We start from the raw sequence: 16,446 nt of genomic DNA, 5'->3' as shown, positions 1-16,446 counted from the left end.
CAAGCAGATAAAGTTCTTCGTCTGATTGCAAGTATTGAATTTGCATTTGGTGGCTTTTCACCGAAATGAGATCCAAAGAGTTGCAAGAGAAGAAGGCCATCAATGGGCGGAGAGATAGCAAAATCTTTACGAGTGGCCAAATCAACAATTTGGTACATTCTTAAAAATAAGGAATCCAATGGTGAATTCAGAAACACAAAGTGGATGATTGCAGAATTCTTCTGAAGTGAAGGTGAAGAAAAAACCCTTAAGAACATCCAGCAAATTCAAGAACACACTTGAGGGAATATTAGGGTTTACAACAAGGTGCAAACCACTCATAACTCTCAAGAACAGAAGGCTAGATTAGAATTTGCTAGAAAATATCGAACAAAAAGTTATACCAGAATGCTGGGAAGAGAAAAGTGGAAGAGGCAGTGTTATGGCATGGGCATGTATGGCTGCCAGTGGACCAGGCTCACTTGTGTTTATTGATGATGTAACTGCTGATAGTAGCAGGATGACTTGAAATATACAGGGCTAACCTCTCTGCTCAGATTCAGCCAAATGCTGCAAAACTGATAGGACAGCATATCAGATTATAGATGGATAATGACCCAAAACATACTGCAAAAGCAACACAAGCATTGAAGGTAAAGAAATGGAATCTTCTTTAGTGACCAAGTGAGTCACCTGATCTCAACCCAATAGAGCATGTTTTTCAGTTATTGAGGGCTAAACTGAAGGCAGAAAGACCTGCAAACAAGCAGCAACTGAAGGCAGCTGCAGTAAAGGCCTGGCAAAGATTTTCCAGGGAGAAAACTCAGCATTTGATGATGTCAAAGGGTTCCAGACTTCAGGCAGTCATTGCTTGCAAAGGATTTTCAACCAAGTATTAAAACAAGCCTTTTATTATCATGATTTTGAGTCCCTGAATATGGACAACAATGTATACAAATGCTTATAATTCTTCAAACATTAATGTAACTTTTTTGTTCAATGGCTCAAATTAAAGCTTAGAGTCCACACTTTAATCACATCTTAAAGTTACAGTTTGTGGTATTTCTGGGGTTATATTAGCAAAAATCGAATTAACTATTCATACAAAGGACACACTGAGTGTATATCGAACTGAAGTTCCAGCTCAGCAACAAAGAAGAAACCAAGTCACGTGACAGAGGTGGAAGTTGCTGTGAGTGCGAGAGAGCACTGAGAGAAGTTAAATACGGCATTGTTTTTAGAGTTTTTGAGGATGGAGGGTCATATTTATTATATTGTGAAGAAAGAGCACCAGCACCTGAATCTACATCATCAAAGAAAGGAAAACAAACAATGGAAGATTCATTCAGTTTCAGAATTCAGTCAGGAGAGGTCTGGGTAAGTGTTGGACATTTGACTGTCTTTACTGCAGCATATCAACAAAAATCATAACTGAGCTGATTCAAATATGAGACATCACTGTCTTCAACAGGACCTGACTTCCAGACGGATGCTGATGTGGACTGAAAACAGCTGGAGTTCATCACACTTTTGTTTCACAACAATAAACCATGAATCATGTGCTTCTCAGACAGTTTTTTTTTCTGTTACAGCAGTGGTTCCCAAACTTTTCACAGTCCTGTACCCCTTCAGACATTTGACCTCCAACCATGTACCCCCTATTTATGCACACTTGTGTCTCTCTGTTTGGGACATCGCTCAGTAATTTAAATTTCATCTGAAGTAGAGGGACTGCAAATAACACATTGGTGTTATTGGCCCCTCATTGGTTTCACCTGTGTTCCCCTACCTCATATATAATAGTCCTCGTCTCCCTTGTCTTGTGTCAGTTCATTTTTTTGTGTCTTGATTCACAGTCCTGTCATCCAAGAACCACATCACCGAGTAAACGTTGTTTTTGAGTATTGATTTTCATCCTCCTGGTGAGCGTTTTTTGTTTGTGGAATAAATTCCTTTTTTATACTACTTTGGAGTTGAGCATTTGAGCACTCCTTGTTGTGTTTAAAGCCCAACACTATAATAACAATACAAACATGTCTTTACACGAGAACCTCATATGTTGATATGGTCACAGATGACGAGGACAACATTTGATCAGTGGAGGCTACCGAAGCGAGGGGGTGAGCAAAGGAGAATGTCTTTGTTGCAAATTTCAGCCTCTCCTCCTGTCACTAGAAACTACAAACTTCTACCACAAACAAAAGGTCAATGTGTTTCTTTGTCCAAATATGTATGTACCTTACTGTATAAAGATACTTTACATTTGTGTAAGGCTATGTGATATGGTTTATAAATAATATCTATATATCTTTAGGCTACATCCCCATATACAAGCTATATGGGGATATAAAGCAACACTCTAAATACAATCTAAATATCTATTGTTTATCATCAATATTACATGCCAAAAATACAGTTATTAACTTTAATTTCAGATAATACCTTGTTTATTTCTTTGGCTGTTTAATATTAATTATGAACGATATTGAAATTGCCGATAAATATGGTTTAATTCTGCCATACCACAAATAATTGGGCTTAAAAAGAAATGTTATTAAGTGACTTTTTCAAACCTAATTTTTCTATGTATTTTTAATCAATATACAATGTTATATGATATTTAGTGTATTTTACAAATGTATTCAATAAAATAAATTTTTAACGCAACAGCCTTTAAAACCAGGAAAAGTCATCACAGATATCTTTTCATGATATGACAATATCCAAAATCTAAGATGATATCTTGTTTCATGTCACGATATAGGTAAAATATCGATATATTCCCCAGCCTTAATGTAAAGAGTGGGCTTGGGCTGTCAAAATTCAGTAATCAGTAATACAGGTAATGATGTAAGTGACTGTGAAATAATCAAATTCTCATTAGATATTAAATAAATGCAGAGAAATATTACAAAATTGCAATTGATTTATTAATATAGTGATATTGTGTTCAGTAATGTGTCAAACCAGTTAAATGAATCCTAACTGCAAACAATAGTAAGTTCTGAATGCGTCTACTCTGCCGGAGTTTATTGTCCATGGTTTGCAAGTGCAAAATTTTTTTCAAGTTGATTTCTGTACCAACGCCATCAACATATTGCTTTATATGCATTTTGAGGATCACAGAGGAAGAAAGTAATTACACAAAATGGTTCGTGGATAGCACAGTCAACCACAGTAAAGTGCTAACCTCTTCCAGTTGTTTACTCGTCTGCTGGATCTGCTTGGTGAGAGAGGCGACTGCCCTGCGGTGTTGCTGCAGTGGGCCATAGCACTCAGAACGCTCCTCTGATGCCATCTCTGACTGCTGGAGAGAAATATATTATTCAGTACACAAAGGTTATACAGTAATGTGGCATTACAAAGATGCTAAATGGTTTAATTTTTCACTTGATTTGAAGTGAAGTTGAAGTCAGGATGACTGATTGATGTTCCACATTGATCTTGGACAGACAGGTGCGTGCTGGTCACAGTTTTTGTATGCGTCATTACAACGTCCTGTTTCAGTTGTTTGTTTCGGTGTCTTTTGGCTGAAAACCGAAAATGCCTTTGATATGTGGATATGTTTAAGTTGCTGAATTTGTGGTGCATCTCTAGTTTTTGTTTTAGATTGATTTAAAGAGAATCATAAAAAACATGGGCTGCCAGTGAAATCTGTCAGAAACTTCAATGGAGCTGACAGCTGAGTGATAAATGTAAAGCAAAAAGTGTTGTAATATTATGTATGTTTGCTGAGTAATAGTAATTTAACTACTTGTTTAAAGTCTAATGATTATTTGATATGAGTAACTTGCCAACACAGCTGTGTCTTTTAAAGGGAACATATTAGGTAAAATCAACTTTTTGAACTACTTCAATACTTATATTTTGGACTCTGGAGGCCCTACCAGTGTGGAAAAAGAATACTCAGTCCTTTTTTCGTGGTCCCCCTTAGTGTAAGTATAGGCGATAAAACACGCGATGTTGAATTCCCTGCGCTTATGACGGCAGCATGCGCATTTCACCACGAATGTTACCACCCCATCAGTGAGTTTACTTCGAGAGCTCCACCTTAGCTCCACCTTGTCCCTGCGAGAGTGCAGGCGAGGGAGGAAGAGCGGTATTATATCAATGTGGGGGGACAAGTGTGCTGTTCGTGGCTGCACAGTAGAGCACAGTGTTTTACAAAAACTTCCAGCCTCAGAAGATTTTACATATGAAGCTAATGTGCCGGATAAAGTCAGCAAACGTGTGTTTGTGTGTTCGCACCACTTTGCATCAGACTGCGGCCAGCGGTCGCCGTATTTAGTCGGCGACCGGATTACACCGACGTAGAAACACATTTTTAAGAAAAGGTCACATAGAGCTCATAACTGACCATTCTGACACGTCCTAATTAAAAATATTTGTTTAGTACGTCCTCCATGACCGGAGCACAGACTCAGTCTGATACAGTCATATACAGCGGCAATTTATGCAGCTCACCGCCAGCCGCTGGTGATCAGTGGTGCTGTCCCTAAGTCTTTTTAACTGATTTACAGTTCAGCACTGTTCGGCTTGATCCTTGTGTCGGACGTCTCTTCCTGTGACGGCACTCTGGAATGGAGCGGAGGGAACAGGAGCTGAGCGAGTGAGTGCTGTAAAGAGGACAAATCAGAAACCCCCTGGAAGAAGTGGGTGTGTGTTTGCCTGTGTCTCATTTGCATGTAAAGGGACCACGCACAAAACAGAGCGTTCTGAAAGGGGCGGGTTTAGCAGGGTTATTGAACTGCTATGGTGCTTCATCCTTATGGTATTGTCACAGACATGTTCATTAGGACACCAGGGAACTATTTTAATTGAGGAAATAGGGTATAATATGTCCCCTTTAATAAGACACTGATTCGTCTTTTAGTAACACAGCTCTTTCTGAATAAGTGACATTCATAGTCTGTTGCTCACCTTCTCAGCATACTCAGAAGCAATCTGTTTAATCTCCTCAGACTGTAGTCCCACTATCTGGCCCACTGCACTCACTGTGAGCTTCCCCTGCACAAAGACAGGGCAACAGATAAATATAGAATGTAAAATATTTTTTGCTTTCATTTTATCTTAGAAAAATTGACCAGGAGGTAGTACTCACTCAGAAATGTTGCTTTTAGGAGTTCTCATTAAGCTTAAAAATCTTTTGACAAAAAAAAACAATATCCTTGGAGACTATTGTTGCTGCAGAAACTGATGTTCTCTAAACCTTTTACTTTTTGCGAGCATATTATAATATCAAAAGCAACAGCTATTGATATCATAAACTGTCAAAATCACAATTAATATCATGTCGTATACCAGGCAAATTATTATTTTTTTAAACATTAACATGTGGCAGCAAAGGTGATGAAGAAAGTTATCAGTACATATGAGGATTTATTTCTAAATATTCCAAGAACATTAAGAAAACAAGTTTTGTTATACCTCTTCCTTTGCCATACAAGCCATGCTGGTCATCAGAGTTTTGATTCGCATCTAAGAAAAAAAAGAAAGAAGCAAGAATAGATTTTAATAAAATTCTGTGTTGATTATACTACAGTAAAGGTGGACACAAGGGGAGAAAAAAGTTAAAACATGCATTTCCTAGCATCTTACCTTAATCATCACGACTGAAAGTCTAACCCTGTTTAACACCCAACATTTGTTGTATATTATACTGTATATTCAGTTCTTACTAGGAGTAGTATATGCATATACTAATGCATTTATATTACATGCACAGTGCATAGACCAGAGTGCTCGCCTCCTCTGCTGCTTGCAGGTCTTCTTCCTCTGACACGTCTGACATCCCAGGAGGCACCAACTGAGAGTCATTGGCCAGCAAAGCCTTCCCCTCATCCACCTAGAGGAGAGAAGTGAGAATTTGATGTGATCTTTCCAGAATAAAGTCGTAATATTATGAGAATAAAGTCATAATTATTATTCAATCTCAGAGGATCAACTGCAACCGGTGTCAAGATGAGAAACACGGAGCATTTTGTGAAGTTACATTTTAATTGGGGCTTCAAAAATAAAGAAATACTTAATATTTTTGGCACAGCAGCCCTGCATTATCACACAGACTTCAAAAAATCATCTCCTTTGTGGAGTGGAGGAGGAAATGTCTGGTAGTGGTGGACAGCGACTTTATTCTCATAATGTGACTTTTTTAATATTACAACTTTATTCTCATAAAATTTTTATTCGAATAAATTATGACTTTATTCTCGAAAGATGAATTTTCTTTTCTCTTTTCAGTTTGGCTGTAAAATCAATAAGTCAATAAAATTGTTTTTCAATCCAAAAGTTCTTTTTTATTTTTTGATTACCCTTGTTAATGTATTCAAAATGTAAATTGGAAAGATGGACAGTGTTGTTCAATTCAACTGGTCACTGGAGTTACAAATTTTTTTTATCATTTAACATTATATTATATCAGATAAAAGAGAGAAAGAAAATCGGTTAAATACAAGAGCCAAAATAATACACATCAATTATTGATTGGTCTAATTTCTCAAAATCCACCTGCCATAGAAAAACCCATATCACTCAATCTCTACAACCAAGTGTCTTTGCAAACTTTAGACATACAGGGTTGTCATTTTGGTATGGCTGTGGGTCAGTGGTAGAGCAGTGGTTCATCTTCCAATCACAAGAGTACAATATTCAATATTATTGCACAGTAATGTCACAGTAACTGATCGACTTTTTAATAATTAAGTAAATAATTGACTACATACTCATCCTTCTAATTTTCAGATTTTTTTGTTAGCTTTTGTGAGACAATTTTCTACACATTTATTACTTCTCTTCAGTGTTTTTAGATTTCACAGTGGACTTGGAGTCCAATAAAACAGATCAAGAAAGCAATCTGTGCTCTCTGTGTTTTAGACCATTAGATAATGGTTAAAATAGAGCCCTAAACTTCTATTCTGGGATCTAATGCTGAGGAGAGTGTTAGTCTGGTAGGGGAGGAGAAAACATCAGTGTATAATACTGTATGTCATGTAATAAAAACATTTCTTCAGAGAAAATGTGACTTTGTAAAAACCTACCTTGCCCTCTTTTGACTGCTTGCTGAAGCCATATCGTCTGGAGAAAAGCAAAAACACATAAAACACTTTTGTGACATCAATTAGCGACAATAAAGAATGCATTTCTGTGGCCTTTGAAAATAAACACTTTACCATGCCACATTTCAACATCATCCAGAATGAAGGTAAACAGCGCCCAACTGCCTGATTAAATAAATAAATGCCAAAAAATGTGCATCAAAACAGCACCACAGTGTGCATCCATCATGCCAATAATATGTGAGAACTATGAGCATTCTCTGAACAACATTTTCTACCACAAAACAAAGCACTATCAGAAGAATTTTACAGACAAAAGCTTCACACGTCCACACATTACTTACAGAAGGAAATCTGACATTCTAGTACAGAGACAGAGGTGAACAGACATGTCAGACATAAATATGAGATGTGTGGAATATTTACAAGGAGACAGCAAATGACAGAATACTAGACAAAAAGCAGAAATATAGAACATATCCCTCAAATAAACCTCAAACATAATACAGTTCAAGACTTATTTTATAAATTTTTTTGAGGTCAGCTGCAGAAAATATATGATATTTATGTTTTTTAATGTATTCAGATTTAGCCTAGACACTAAAACTACAGTGAGATGTCATCATGCTGGTAGAATGGTATCATTTTTAACAGATCTTCTCGCTGTCTATTTTGATGGGAAATGCGCTCGACATGTGTGAAAAACTGGCAAGATGCCGAAACATTGAGTGGATGCAGATATAACCTATAACTATTCATTATTAAATATTATGCAAACAAAATACCACATGGTGACAAATGCACATCTGAAATGTTTTCCCCTAAAGCAATAGTCCAAAATCAAAAAATAACCCAATAGTCTTCACCTTAGACAAAACTGCATCAAGAGTGGCCATAGTCTAACAAAACATAAGTGAACAGCTAGCCTGGCTAATGCCAGACTGCTTATTCGAGACTAAGCATGGGTCTGGAAAGGGTGTAGTCACCTCACACTTTCAAGAAGCGTGACCAACGGACGTACAGTGCTCTCCAAAAGTAGTGGAATAATTCCTTTATGTTTGCTCTAGACTAAACACATTTGGGTTTGACATCAAAAGATGAATATGAGCTAAGTGATCAACATTTCAGCTTTTATTTCCAGGTATTTACATCTGGATCTGATACATAATTTAGAAGATAGCATTATTTGAAAAAGAACACCTAATTTTTAGGTGAGCAAAAGTATTGGAACAGACAGACTTAAAAATTATTAAAGTATATAAGACTTAATATTTATTTGCAAATACTTTGCAAAGGAGACCTTGACTCCTGCCCTCTGGAGGTCGTTGCTGATGTCACTAACAGTTGTTTTAGGGTCTTTCGTTACAGCTCTCAATGTTTCTGTCATCAACTGCTGATGTTTTCCTTGGTCTACCTGTTCGACATCTGTTGCTTAGTACACCAGTGGTTTCTTTCTTCTTTACGACATCCCAAATGGTTGTACTGGCTATGGCCAACGTTTGTGCAATGGCTCTGATTGATTTCCCATCTTTTCTCAATTTCACAATTGCTTGTTTTTCACTCATAGACAGCTCTCTGGTTTTCATGCTGGTTCCACTTCTAACTTTTGCTCATCTAAAAATGTTGTGTTCCGTTAACGGAATGCCATCTATTAATTGTTTATCAGATCCAGATGTAAATACCTGGAAATAAAAGCTGAAATGTTCATCTCTTGTCTCATATTCATCTTTTGATGTCAAACCCAATTGTTTTCAGTCCATGTCAAAAAATAAAATATTTGGCCTCACTATACTTTTGGACGGCACTGTAGATCAAAACCAATCAGAACAATGACCTGGATGAGGTTTGTAGAGTGACAGACAACAACAACAAATATCAACAAACATGCTTGTTGTAGTTTTCTAGGAGCTATGGCTAACAATTACTGGCTAACAAATTTAATCATAATATTTATGGTCTGCCATAAAGTTGCATTTATAATTTTGGTCAGTGTAGTTTTAAAGGAAGCCTCTGTTGTTTGAGGGTTTTCCACAGCACAGTGGGTATCCTGAGCCTGTAGAACAGGGGTAGTCAATTATGATTCACGGAGGTCCGGATAGAGAAAAATCCCTCATGTATGGGTCTGCAGCATCATCATGTTTAAGATGCATAATAATTTAGTTACACATTACAATAAATTTACACCTATTAGTGAACTATGCTGTAGAAACAAAGTATATATTTATCAACATTTAATTTTAATCATTATTATAAATTAACTATTTTAAATTAACCACAAAGTATGACTCTTGATAAATTAAATAAATAAAAATGTTTTGACAGTGTTCTAAAACCACACAGCCATGGGTTACAGAGCACATACACACTGATGTGGAATGTTACCTGCCGTATTCCAGCAGTGTAGAATGAACCCTGGATTCTTCGTCCAGCAGATGTCCCAAATCCTTCTGCCTCCTGTACTTTCTCTGTGGTTTGTACACTTCCTGGAAAAAAAAACACCAGTGTTCCTTCAACTTTTAATTTATATTCAGTACCAAAAAACATACAACTGTCAGAAAATGGTTACTGTAGTTGAATAATAAAAGGTAATCCTAATATTTTACACAACTGATAATTATATGTGATTTAACCCTTAATGATTGAGTAGGTGTGGCTTCAGACATGATTCACTCCACTTCATGTTTAAAACAAATCAATAAAAAAGGGAAATGTAACTTTCATTGGATAAAACTGACATTTTTCTGAATCAATCAATTTACTCTCTCATTAAATGAAAAATTAAAAAAATAACTGTAATTTACAAAAACATCCTGACTCTTATCTTATTCATCCTGGTACTCTCAAGCTCAATCAGATAGGATGAGTAGTACCTCAGGTGTAAGCGTCTATTCTTGCCACAGATGATCTGTGGGGTTTAACTTTTTTTTGGCTGAATCAATAAAAGATAGTCAGAGACTGAAGCTCTTCCAGAATTGCCTCATCTGGCTGTTTATGGTGAAAGCTAAGTCAGTTTGGAGCAGGTTTACTTTTTTCCTTTGTTTGAAAAAAAAACAACAACAAAAAACACTTCCTGTTCAGTATCATAGGAATGCAGTGTGGTTGACTGCATGCCTTGAGGTGTTGTACAGATTTGCTATGAACAGGTGTGTGTTACACTCATTTAATACTTGTGCTGATGAAGGGCAGGGATTTGGATTTCTTAAGTTTAGATTGCTCGCATTGCAGTTACAAGTGGTTCAATAAATATGGCGGGGTGGACAACTTTGTCAAGGGTCGTTCTGGAGGGTTTAGAAAAGTTTGATCATTCGTCCTGACAGTGGCACTGGGTGAACTGTATACAATTTCGGTTCAGGAAATTAATGTTTTCCCTGAATTAATGCATTGTAGTAAAAAGAAATTTCCAGTATAATCTATCAAATTATTTTTCTGCCTCTAGTGAAAAATCTGCTGCTTTAAGTTTATTGATTGTGCAGTAGTCTATTATATTAACTAGTCTGTGTGTACTATTCGTTTCGAGTGTCTGCCCTTAATGAATCCTGTCTGGTCTGGGTGAATTATGAGGGGGGGTCATTTATTCCAATCTTTTCGCTAGGGCTTTGCAGATGATTTTGAAATCTGTATTTATGAGTAAGATTGGAGGATAACTGGATGGGAGTATTTTATGCGTTTATGTTTGGGGGAATAATGTCCATTTTCCAATTTCAATTACCATTTTATAGAATTTCGGTGCCAGTATAGAGCCAAATTTCCACTGGAATCCATCTGGTCCCAGGGCTTTCCTGCTTAGAATGCCATGTAGGCTTCATGGAGTTCAGCCATTGAGATAGGGGACTCCATGGACTTTGTTTTACTTTGAGGACCTCTCAGAATTTGGATGCATTGATCATTCTTTGCTCCTCTACAACAGTAAATTAAATATTATTGGTCAGTGGACAAAGAAAAAATTTGAAGAGACTTTGTCAATTTAATAGTAGCTGGTGTCTGACCAGCAAGGTACTTGATATACCAATTTTAGACATGTACATGTATAATTTCAATACTTGAAACTAAATTGTGAAAATCTGTACCTAGATTAACAAATTAGTAGTTACCCATATCTAGCAGTTTTCATAGTGAACTTTTCTTTTCTCAAATCACAAATTTTTTCTCCCCTTATCTCCTTGTTTGCATCAACCTTATTGGCTTAGTGGTGTCACATGCAATTTGTCTGCATCTCTGCGACCTCTAGGATGTGAAAATGCATTTTGCTGCATATAATGAGATAACTTGAGGTTGATGTTAATAGCAGCCACAGTAAACAGGTGCTGATTATACCATATGGTCTCATGCCGGTTGAGTGTGTACTAGTTTGTTGTAGAAACTCACCAGGACATTCAGAAATGCCTTCACAGCCTTGTCTTTCCTCTGTAGAAATGTTTCATCCTAGAAAACAAGGGTTTCATGTGAACATGAAGGCTTGGGATACTTTGGTTACACTTACATGATTCATATGTAAAACAAAGGTGAAAGATTAGGACCACATAACTGTAAAATACTGTGAGAAACATAAAATATTGTTGAGAGCCGGACCAATGGGCTGAATTAATTCTGCTCAATATTAAAGAGGCCATAGCCAGGAAGTTCCAATTAACGCTGCGTTTGGGTGTGTATCTGCGTCATTACCTTGTCTATGAAGTCCTAAAAGTCCATAACAATCAGTTCAGCCACTGCTGAGAGCGCAGGGTTTTATTGTTTCTTGAGCTCTACAAAGTGGCAAGGCACTTCCGTTGACTAATTACGTCACTGGCGAATCTCACCACTCCTGTAAACAGCAGCGCCTCCTAGTCCGGGAACTAGAGTCCGGGCACACCCGGTGACGTACTTTCAACCATAGAAGAAGAAGAACTACTCTCGTTGTAGCTGCTGAGCCTATCAGTTGAGAACATGTTGTAAAAAGGTTCAGCGAGTGTTTGCTCTGTTTTGGGTTGTGATAAACAATACCAGACACTCCACAAGCTCCCCGCCAATGAGCAAAGAAAAGCTCAGTGGTTATCTTTCATATTTGATGGGAATATCCCTGCTACATTTCCCAAATACCTCCATGTATGCGGCAACCACGGAGGATTGTTAGACAAACTTCGGGCAATATAAAGCAGGACACAGCACCTAACTTCACCTAAAATTTATTTTTATTTTTATCTTATTTTATTTTATTCTATATTTTATGGTATTTGGTACCTGGGGTGTTTCTCTTTCCAGTCTCCTGTAGTGTGACTCTAATCTTAACAGTGCTGTGTGTGGATGTTGGAGCTGTTAATTTCCCCGAGGGAACTTCCCAAAGGGATTAATAAAGTCGTCTGTCTGTCTAAAGGAAGGAGCAGTGCCAACAATACGTATATTACAATATTTACAAACCGTAAAACTGTCTTTATATGCTTGTTCTGTCATTTAGCATTAGCGATAGTCGGCTACAGGCTAGGCTACACGCATTCGCTCATGGTGCATTTGCATATGTTTATCATCTCAGTAACCACAACGTTATCCAAGTTACAGGCGTCCTGCAGCAGTCTTTGTGATGGAGGTGGTTCACTTGATGGAGGTGGGTCAGACTGTGAAAGTGATTATTGTGAGGGGTCGTGACGTCGGCATGTTTTGATAATTGCTAGCGGTGCATCCGCCTTTCCAGAGGGGGAGCTGTCGGTCTGAGAGCTGACGTGCCAATTACGCCACTTCCTTCTAGCTAGCCAATCACAAGACAGTCCGTGTTCTGCGGGTGTGGTTTTGGTCTGAAACAGCACGGCTGACGAGAGCGTCAGTGATGAGACATTTACATCGGCTCGTTTGCAGCGACTAGGAGGTTTTTGACCATAAAAATTACTTCATGTTTGTAAGTTCACCTCCATATCTCACATATAAGTGAGATAGGACCATGCTATGGCCTCTTTAACTATAAAAAAGCAGTAAATTGTATTGTTTTGGTGTTTATTTGTGTTTATGACTGACATACCACGGGCCAGACAGGGATGCCCTGGTCTGGTCTAGATACTGTATAATTGTCATAATTTTGTAGTTTTTGATAAAATAATGGTTTTATTAATTTGGCAGCATTTTTGTTAATAAGACTTATTTGGAGTGTTATACTATCCTATTAGTTTGTATCAAAATCTATATTAGGGCTACAACTGTTGATTATTTTCTCCAGCAATCAATTAGCTTGTTCCATAAAATGTTAGAAAATGTTGAAAAAGGTTGATCTGTTTCTCAAAATGTAAAAAAATAACTAAATTAGGGATGCACCGAAATGAAAATTGTTGAGCGAACACAGAAAGAAATTATTATGCCAATTCTGTACCATTGTTTTTTTTTTTTAAATCAAATTTTGTTGCTATGGCTGGGACTGTGTGTACTTACCTCACTAAAGTCAAGGCATTGCAATTGTATAGATTAATATTCATGCTTCAAAGAATAAATCAATTAAGAAAGTATGAAAATATTTAGGAGGATCTCATCAACATATCGTGGGTGCATGCCCTTGCCCAAGGGTGCATGCCCCTCATCTGCTGCACAAAGACATACAGCGCTGTGCACTTCTCCGTCTCTAAGTGGGCTCTCCGTATCAAATGCAGCCTGGATCATTTCTCACGCGCTGCTGATCTTTATGACGAGGATTGAGTGCAGTCGTGATGAAGTGCAGGGGATCCGAGTGAACGTCGTGGGAGTTCACAATCTGTGCTGCATTTAGCCAAGTTTCACTTTTCAGCATTTAACAGGTGCTGTTCCACCATCTTGGACAGACTCTAAGCGGAATTAGGCAGCCGCCTGCTGCTGCCTGCTTCTATCCAACAGCGCCTGTTGTGATCATGTGGGCTCTGCGTGTTGGATGCATGGAGAACCCACATGATCACAAGCATATTTCAGAGGTTAAATATTTTACTTTAACCTCTGAAATCAGAGGCTACGAAGCCACAAAGGCTAGCATCACGCTAGCTCATCCTGAGGCGAGCTGCTAAAACAACATTATTTTAAAAACCAGCGCCACCTGTCGACTTTCAACAGCCTCCGTTTGTTAATTATACCCCAAAAACCAGCCATGCCAAGAGCTTTCTGTGTTTTAAATGTGTCCTGAAGCTCCAGGATTTACCTGCGGGACGACTCACCCTGTGAGTTGGGTGGGTTGGGCTAATCCAAAATAGTGAAAACAAGGGGGGTGTTCTCTGAAGACACGATGTAACCCGTGAAACGCAGGTGCTCTGAAAACACCCCCATTAGCACTTGATACTTTTCCATGAAATTAACCATAGGATCCGCTGTGCTAACATGGATCCGCTGTGCTGTGCGTCCGTCTCGCCACCAAAAAGTAAAAATAAGTAACAGAAGAGCCACAGAAACCGCACAAAACTAGCAGAGTACATGGCGCAACTGTTCCGGAAAGTGTCACTCCTGATGCGAAAATAATAAGTAAGGAAAAGGTGCTTAAATTAAAAGAAAACATTAATACACACAGGGAGCTGCTGTGTCAAGCTGCTGCTAGCACGGCGCCAATTGCCAAGGCGTGTGGCAATTAAAAAAAATCTCACACATTACAGCAGCAGCTTGAATTGTTGATACAAGGCAGGATTTTGTTGTCACATTTTGTTAAGCCAGTGCAAACTTATTTGTAGGCTTCACTACATTTATGGCTCTGTGGTCTACTTGTTTTCTTACCTCTGGGAGCCTGTGCGTCTTCTGGAACTGAGATATGGAGTACATTCTCACATAGTCACCCATCTCTTCCCTCGTTTCTATGGCACGTTTCACCAGCCACTTGCAAGAGACACGGCAAACAGCTGATCAGTTACAAGCTAGCTAAAAAATTAGACTATTGGTATTTTGGCAGACAGACTGTGATATACCCTCATCTAATTCTTGACAAAAAATCCTTGTTGCTGAATAAGAAAGTTCACAGTTTTTTAAGGTACTGACACATAGTCAGTAGCGCTTGAGCTCTGCACTCTGCTGGCTCCTCAGTTAAATGTTGAGATTTTAGACATTTCCTTGATAAATGTTGGAGATTAATGCATGTCAGGATTTTTAAAACTGATCTACAGTTCGGCATTGCTGTTTGATTACTGTGTTGGATGCCGAGCTCATGATTCTTCTAGTGAAGACACTAATCACTAATTGTAAAGCGCCATTATACAGCCACACTTCAAAAAAATCCTTGTCCCTTTTAAATACAAAGTGTGTGATATATTGTCTTACTTGTATCACTGGAAAAATGTGGATAAAATCCAGTCCTTGGATTTGATGGGGTTCCAGGCGATGAGGACACTTCATCTTGGGAAGCACAGAAACAATTTTCTCCGTCAGGGCTCTGCAACAAGACAGGACACACTGAACATTACAAACTTGGCAGCGAATGTGATCTGATGTTGAACCAATACTGTCAAAGAATGTGGTTAAGTTAACTAATTTTATCATGTTGGTGTGGTGGGATGGTGTGGGGGGTGATGGCCAGCGGAAAGTAACTGTTCCTGAGTCTGTTTGTTCTGCAGTGGATGCTGCGGAAGCCACTGGTCAGCAAGCTCTCGATGGTCCCTCTGTAGAAGGTGGAGAGGATGGGAGGGGGGAGAGACACCCTTCTCATCCGTAGCAGGAAGTGTAGGCACTGCTGGGCTTTCTTCACCAGGGAGGTGGTGTGAAGTGTCCAGCTGAGGTTGTCTGTGATGTGCACCCTCAGGAACTTGGTACAACCTCCACTGTTGTGCCATTGATGAGGAGTGGTGTGTGGCTGGGTCGGGATCTTCTCAAGTCGACGATGATCTCTTTTGTCTTGTCAACATTCAGGAGCAGGTTGTTCACCCTACACCAGTCCACCAGCCAGATGTCGCACCTCCTCTCTGTAGGCCAGCTCGCTATTCTCCTGAATGAGGCCCACAACTGTTGTGTTGTCCGCATATTTCAGGATGTGGTTGGTGTTGTACCTGGGACGACAGTCGTGGGTCATCAGGGTGAACAGCAGGGGGCTCAGGGAGGTGACACTTGAGGTGTTGTTACCCACACGGACAGACTGGGTTCTGTTAGTGAGGAAGTCCAGCAGCCTGTTGCGCAGGGGGGTGTTGAAGCCCAGGGGCCCAGTTTGTGTACCAGGTCCTGGGGGATGATCATGTTGAATGCTGAGCTGAAGTCCAGAAACAGCATCCGCATGTGGGTGTTCTTGTCCTCCAGGTGCTCCAGGCTCAGGTGGAGAGAGGTAGATATTTGATTTGGCAGAGAACAGTTGCCCTTTTTCATGATGATCACAAGACGGTGACGAGATGAACATGGATCTCTGATGACTAAAACATGATGAGACGTGTGTGAGTACATATGTCCGCGGCCCTGGGAAGTGGTGAGGTCCAGGTAAGGAGTTCGCTGTAAACCACCGCTTAACTAATGCTTGACAGTGTGTACT

The 16,446-nt window shown here is 39.0% G+C and overlaps 1 protein-coding gene across 2 annotated transcripts in view; it reads right to left on the bottom strand.

Annotated features, from left to right (window-relative positions):
• Window positions 1-16,446, bottom strand: part of ccdc93 (coiled-coil domain containing 93) — a 41,342-nt gene that overhangs the window by 15,771 nt on the left and 9,125 nt on the right. The window contains exons 4-12 of one of the 2 annotated variants that reach the window (XM_044016081.1): window positions 15,255-15,366; window positions 14,718-14,816; window positions 11,400-11,456; window positions 9,417-9,517; window positions 7,017-7,053; window positions 5,726-5,824; window positions 5,407-5,457; window positions 4,900-4,986; window positions 3,170-3,283 (exon numbers count right to left, since the gene is read on the bottom strand). In XM_044016081.1, the coding sequence (XP_043872016.1) occupies window positions 3,170-3,283; window positions 4,900-4,986; window positions 5,407-5,457; window positions 5,726-5,824; window positions 7,017-7,053; window positions 9,417-9,517; window positions 11,400-11,456; window positions 14,718-14,816; window positions 15,255-15,366 (757 nt within the window). Of the gene's footprint in view, window positions 1-3,169; window positions 3,287-4,899; window positions 4,987-5,406; window positions 5,458-5,725; window positions 5,825-7,016; window positions 7,054-9,416; window positions 9,518-11,399; window positions 11,457-14,717; window positions 14,817-15,254; window positions 15,367-16,446 lie in introns of both variants that reach the window. The other variant, XM_044016072.1, reaches the window with a different exon arrangement.

This window comes from Solea senegalensis, linkage group LG2 (genome assembly GCF_019176455.1).
Source record: "Solea senegalensis isolate Sse05_10M linkage group LG2, IFAPA_SoseM_1, whole genome shotgun sequence".
In the NCBI taxonomy this organism is placed as follows: Eukaryota; Metazoa; Chordata; class Actinopteri; order Pleuronectiformes; family Soleidae; genus Solea; species Solea senegalensis.
The sequence above is the reverse complement of the archived record's forward strand: the minus strand, read 5'-3'. Positions and strand labels throughout refer to the sequence as shown.